General features: G+C 32.9%; 1 protein-coding gene across 3 annotated transcripts in view; it reads left to right on the forward strand.

The window, feature by feature from the left end:
• The window catches only part of LOC106461636 (vitamin K-dependent gamma-carboxylase-like), a 52270-nt gene that overhangs the window by 11264 nt on the left and 34194 nt on the right, over nucleotides 1–6812 (forward strand). For all 3 annotated transcript variants that reach the window (XM_022388641.1, XM_022388642.1, XM_022388643.1), the window contains exons 2-3: nucleotides 4807–4960; nucleotides 6049–6204. In XM_022388641.1, coding sequence (XP_022244349.1) covers nucleotides 4846–4960; nucleotides 6049–6204 — 271 coding nt within the window. In that variant the 5' untranslated portion in view covers nucleotides 4807–4845. The remainder of the gene's footprint in view (nucleotides 1–4806; nucleotides 4961–6048; nucleotides 6205–6812) is intronic.

The following is a 6812-nucleotide window of genomic DNA, read 5'->3' on the forward strand; positions in this document are numbered from 1 at the left end:
TATGTAAAACTGAAATTTCTAGAAAGCCTCCACACACCTATACATATAACCAACGCGATGCGACAGAAAGAAAAGTATCTATTATTAGTCAGTGCTATAGTCAGTGTGCTATAAACTTTGGAAGCTATAATTGTGATTGCTATAACGCTTACCAATCAGAAAACTTCAGATATTTGACCAGGAACCTTTACAAAGTTTGAACGTTACAAATCGTTTAACTTCAGTGGATTCTCATCGGACATTAGTATTTTTACGAAAACATTTTACAAATTCATCGTGGAAAACTCGACGTGTGTGACCGGTAAATAATGAAGGACAAAGCTAATTAGCTTCCCATTAAGCGAATCGTACCTACATCAAGTCATAATTAACTCGCTCATTGTAAACCCTTGATAAGATATCAAGGAGGTTCCAGACTAGAAAGAAGACTTTATATTGCTTGTACGTTTGTGAAACGTTTGTTTATAAATCATTGTTTGTAATAACTGTTATTGTAAATTGTATTGTTGTGTGTATATTAAAACGTATTTGTGTTAAAAAAGAAAACTGTGTGTATAAATCTTGTTGGCAAATATCATAAACTGACTATATATATATTGGCTTTTACTTAACTGCTAATTCCAAAGTGCAATTAAACTATAAAATTTAAAGTATCATTTAACTCAATTTCAGACCAGTTGAAATTCTAATACTAACAATGATCATTCCTAAACATTTTCCATCCAGCTATCTATATCTACCTGTTTTTAAACCTCATGCTTTCCTTTGATGATTTATTTCCTGCTAATATATATATATATATATTTGTTGTCAACTCGTAGGATTTCCAAAAATATTCATTCATTCAAGTCTAGTTAGCGTTCAGAAAAGTTTGCTTTTAGACATTACTTTGTTCTGTATTTATTTGGTCCTGTTTTCTAGACTTTTAATCAAAACAGATTAATTTAAAGCCTTCAGAGTTTGTGTTTTACAACAAGTGAATAGAACGTTATACCGGCCTTTGTATCAGTATCTCATACATTTAACACAAACCTTTCAGAACGCATTTCTATCAGCTGTAGTCTCCATGTGGGAAATAAGCTACAGTAAGCTCTTCGTGTACATTGGATCCCCTTGTAATACAGTCAAGCTAATTAAATACCAGTTTCAAACCGTAAAGCAGGCATGTAAGGTTCAATAACGTTGTTACACGCATAAGGATGCAATCGAAATTTGATTAATCTTACCATTTTACTACAGCCGTACTTAGGGATTATGTGCACAGAAATAGAATATCTATCAAACGCATTAATTCATTAAATGCAAATACCGAACTCCGTTTCAGTCACTTTGACAACTATTCAGTTGGTACAATGAATTATACATGTTAGTGTGTAATCGTAGAACAATAAGGCAGACTAGGAATTGTTTGAATGAGAATTCCTGTTAATTTTATTTCAATGTGTCAAATAAACAGCAAATGCAAAGACGCTCGACTCGCAATCTTAGGGTCGCGGGTTCGAATCCCCGTCACACCAAACATGCTCGCCCTTTCAGCCATGGGGGCGGTATAATGTGACGGTCAATCCCACTATTCGTTGGTAAAAGAGTAGTCTAAGAGTTGGCGGTGGGTGGTGATGACTAACTGCCTTCCCCCTAGTCTTACACTGCTAAATTAGGGACGGCTAGCGCAGATAGCCCTCGTGTAGCTTTGCGCGAAATTCAAAACAAACTATTGTTTACCTCTTTATTGCAGTCACTTTATACAAGGTTAAAAGTGCGTAGGTTCCTTCTCGTCCTCACCGTATCAAACATACAGAAATTTTTGAAACTATTTTGATTGTTGTTATTATAGCCAGTTCCAAAAAGAAAATTATAATTGTTGATTAAATAAATCACTGCAAATATAATTATCATTTGTTGATTTTTATAATGTTTCGGACGCGAGACAGCTTCGCTCGGCTAAGCTGAACTCACCATAGTACAAAGATTGACAAGGTTTTCACATTCATATAGGAACCAGTCATTTTCGCATCAGACTTGTTATAGGTAAATTGTATTTTAATTATATTTGTTTCAAGTTGACAAAAGTCGTCCATTGATGAATATTGTAGCAATATGGTTATTATTTTCTTAGAGTAAAAGCGGTAAACACCAATTCAAAGCATAGTTTACCCAACACAAGAATAATTGTATTAAGTTAATTGCTAGTTGTGCCTGAAGATAATCAACTAAAATGGATCGAAAAGCATATTCCTGTATTTTTGATCAGTTTTTCTGTCAGTGTTTCCGACATTACAAAGACTGTTAACATAGTATCTTGTTTAACTTCTAATGACTCATTATATAAGACTAACTGTAAACATAACATCCTTTTTTTTTTACTTCACTGATCTACCAGTGAACCTGGTAGGTTAACAATGTCAAAAGAGTTTACTTACATATTAAAGTACTAGCTGGAATACCCGTCTGTTGGATGGAGAAAATAAAAACTCATTTGTAACAAAGGATAGGAAATTGTGCTTTTATTTTTTTTCTTAACAAAATATACATTAAAAGTGAAATAAAAATACATAAAGGTACCAATACTGAAGAGGAAGACATACTGTTTTTAAGAATTCTATCAAAATGTGATTAAACAGTTCATTCTAATGCTGATGGATATACAGCATTGGTAGTTTTTCCGAAAGTAGATGGAGTCTATCTAATCCCCCATGACTTTCCTCACGTCATGCTGTATCACTGTGTTAAGTTTGATGCTGAATGGTCAAGAAATGTGGAAATGTATAAGGAACAGATACACACACACAGATTGACATTCATTTTTATATATTACAAAGAATGATGATGGGATCATGCTCTTAGTTATTTTGATAGGTAAAGAGAAAGAAGAATCGTTTTCGGACAATACAAGTTGATTTGTTGCAGATCAGAAGAGGCCTATGCTAATCTTTAATAATGAATAAGCAGATTACCTAATGTTTAAAAAACTTAACATCGCTGTTTATATGATAAAATTGTTGCAGATCAGAAGAGGCCTATGCTAATCTTTAATAATGAATAAGCAGATTACCTAATGTTTAAAAAACTTAACATCACTGTTTATATGATAAAATTAATGTAATTGATTCATTAAGCATCTCCAATAAGAACGACAACTAGCGTAACAAATGATAATTAGTATTTCAAGTTAGCGCGAACAATCCTGACACACGTGCTCAAGTACAAACAGATGGGTTTCATAACGGCTTTCTTTTCAGGTACTGATTCCAACTCACCCTTATTTAGCTATAGGAGTAATTACGTACAATGTGCGGAATGTTCTTGAGGGAAAGGAGCTACGAAAACTTGAGAAAACAAGGCTCAATTATGACACTCATTTCACTACAGGGCTTCTTGTCATTCTTGTAAACTTGCGCGTAAGTTTAAAAAGAATCAAAATAACAAAAGAATAGATATTTATTATATACCACTGTCTCACTTGAATGCGATTGACTGGATAAGACTTGGTTAAAATGATGTGAGAAGCTTTGGTATTTAAATTACAAGGTTTAATACACGCAGAATACTAGAAGATAAGTAGTGAGAATTTGTGTATGAATTTGTACAGTGGATTACAAAAAATAAAAAGCGTAAGAGAGATAATAATAATGTCAAATGAATTACAATACAGTATTTTTTGTGAGACAAAGTATTATGACTTGTAACTATAGTCCAAATAAATAAGTTTGTAAATCATAAAATATGGCCGAGGAGGTTGTCCTAAATGATTGATATAAATGTTAAGTTTTCTATGGCTAGCCATAGATTGGACTCTTATTAAACTTTGGATCCCCTGGTGGGTCAACGATAAGTTTACAGAATTACAACCCTAAAATCAAGGGTTCGATTACCTGCGATGGATATAGTGCATATAGCCTATTATATAGCTTTGCACTAAGAAACCAATAACAACATTAACTTTTGGTGAATAGAAACACCGTAAATATACTATTATAAGATGTTTTATTTTGTGCATGTTTAGTAGAGTTTGTTTGTTTGTAATTAAGCACAAAGCTACACAATGGGCTATCTGTGCTCTACCCACCACGGGTATCGAAACCCGGATTCTAGCGTTGTGCGTCTGCAGACATACAGCTCTGCCACTGGGGGGCTGTTCAGTAGAGAATATAACGTTTTTAGATATTTGTTGCCTAATGCTTTAAAAAGCTAAGCTGTGAAAAGATATGACTACATGTCAGTCAGTTGAAGTTATCCTGTCAACTGTACCTATTTTCTTTTTACCTGTTGAGTTACGAAAATTACTTGTTTGTTTTAGAGTTTTCGCGCAAAGCTACTGAAGTATTATTCGCGCACAGTCGTCACTAATTTTGAACTCACAAGTTAGAGGGAGGACAGATAGTCAACAGCATCTACCGTTCACCCTTGGTGTAGTCTTGTATGATTGAATAGTGGAATTTAATCCTCGCTCTTACGGTGCACCCTCGGCCCCGAAGTAAGGAGCGTGTTTTTGCGACAACAAGATGCGAAACATAAACCTTCAGATTCATAGTGTGGGCATGCTAACATTAAGTCACGCCTGGTCAGAAAATGATTTTATTTGCTGTATAATGAATATTGTGGAATGCTGGAATTTGATTTTAACGCCTTTTTGTTTTCAACAAATTTGTGCTAACGCATTTTTAGAGAGGATTCAACTAAGTCCCCAATTATTTCAAACAACTCTAAGAAAGAAATCATTCCGTTGTTACTGACAATTTTTATTTACGAAAAATATTTCTGTTGATAACGTTTTTATGTCATGATATTAAACATGTTTCCTTTCAGTGTTCACCTAACAGACAACAGAGAAATAGTTATATTACTATGGAAAAAACGTTAGAATTTGGTTGGTCTGACATTTCCAGCTTCAACGCCATCTTGAGGCTATTGCATCGTCCCACTGATCCCGCTAGTTTGGGGGTTACACGGTTTTTATTCGGTGAGCGAAGTTAATCTTTAATCCTTCTGTATGTACATTTGAAGAAAAAAAAAAGAGAGAAAAATCTTCGTAATATCTTGTTATGTTCTGAATAATTTGTATAAATTCTAGAATTAATATATCAACTAAAGTTACTCTCAGATACTATATAAAGAAGATTTAAAGTCTAGTTATGATAGTACATATGTACACTTTACCTTTCACATATACGTTCTCCCGATTTTAGTTTATTAGAAATTTTTATTTACAAATACAAATTCATCTTCAGGTGTACTTTTCCCCATATAAGATGAAGCTTATTGAAATCGTAAAAACAAGCTAACCCTAAACGTGTACCTATAGAAAATCTCTTTATGAAAAATAATGCTGTTAGTGCTAAACGATTTCCTTTTATCCGAGCTTTAAACTATTAATAAATGTAATAACCTATTTTTTCTGTTTCGTTTGCCTAATAAACTAAAATCAGCCACGTTGTTACCAGGAGAATAACATTTTATCCACTATGTTTTATTCTCTATTTCAACCAAAATCTTCTTTGTAATCACGAATATGTTTTGAGGGCATGTTAAGTACTTCATAACTATGGGAGAAGCTAACGACCAACAACTAACTGAAATCTAGTAGAATTGTGTACTTCTGTACTATATCGCTAGACTATAAACCTTCTTACATAGTATCTGAAAGTAAAGTTTAGTTGATATTTTAATTCCAAAAATAGTGCTACACATAATACTAGTGTTATCTAAGTTTGTTAAAAGTAGACGTCAGGATAACGTTTCTATTGTAACAATTTTGAGCAATTTAAATTATATCGTAGCGATATTTTCTCAATAATAATTAAACACAAAGTCAAATTTACTTTATACAGGTAAATGTTCTGAAAATTAAAGATGCGTTACTGTTAGAGAAATTTTATTTACATCTCATACCCTCTAATTTTATGTCACAAGTTGCATAAAGTTTGTGTTTCTTTCATATTCTCTGGAAAGATAAATAGCTGGATGTACATCACTTAATCACAAGTTTTAGATTGTGAGAACTTTAAAATGTTAAGTGTTATTTTTGTCAAGATAACCTTCCTCCAATAGGCTTAATGATGATTATGGATATACCAAACGAAAGAGGACTGGCTAACGCCGATATCATGTGGGGTGACCCATGGGAATGCCGTTTTCCTCTTTTTAATACTCTGCGCCCTCTACCGTTGGAGTGGATGTATGTAACATACTTCATTATGCTAACAGGTTGGTGAAGTAGTTTTTGAAGCTTATTATTTCTTGCTCTGATATATCTCGTTTTCTAACATACCAAAATAATTTGTTGAAATCCACCTACCTGTTTACAAGAAACACAACAATCAAATTATATTTACACACATTGAAAATATCACTTCATACTGAACTAATATCAGTTTTCATGTGTTATTATAAGATTGTTCGAAATATTATATAAAATGGAATTATACGAAAAATCATAAAACCATAGACGATTCATTTGGTATTACGTACTATCAATGTTGAACAAAACTATAGACGATTCATTTGGTATTACATACTATCAATGTTGAACAAAACTATAGACGATTCATTTGGTATAACGTACTATCAATGTTGAACAAAACTATAGACGATTCATTTGGTATTACCGTACTATCAATGTTGAACAAAACTATAGACGATTCATTTGGTATTACGTACTATCAATGTTGAACAAAACCATAGACGATTCATTTGGTATTACGTACTATCAATGTTGAACAAACCATAGACGATTAATTTGGTATTACGTACTATCAATGTTGAACAAAACTATAGACGATTCATTTGGTATTACGTACTATCAGTGTTGAACA

Source organism: Limulus polyphemus, unplaced genomic scaffold, assembly GCF_000517525.1.
Source record: "Limulus polyphemus unplaced genomic scaffold, Limulus_polyphemus-2.1.2 Scaffold1002, whole genome shotgun sequence".
In the NCBI taxonomy this organism is placed as follows: domain Eukaryota; kingdom Metazoa; phylum Arthropoda; class Merostomata; order Xiphosura; family Limulidae; genus Limulus; species Limulus polyphemus.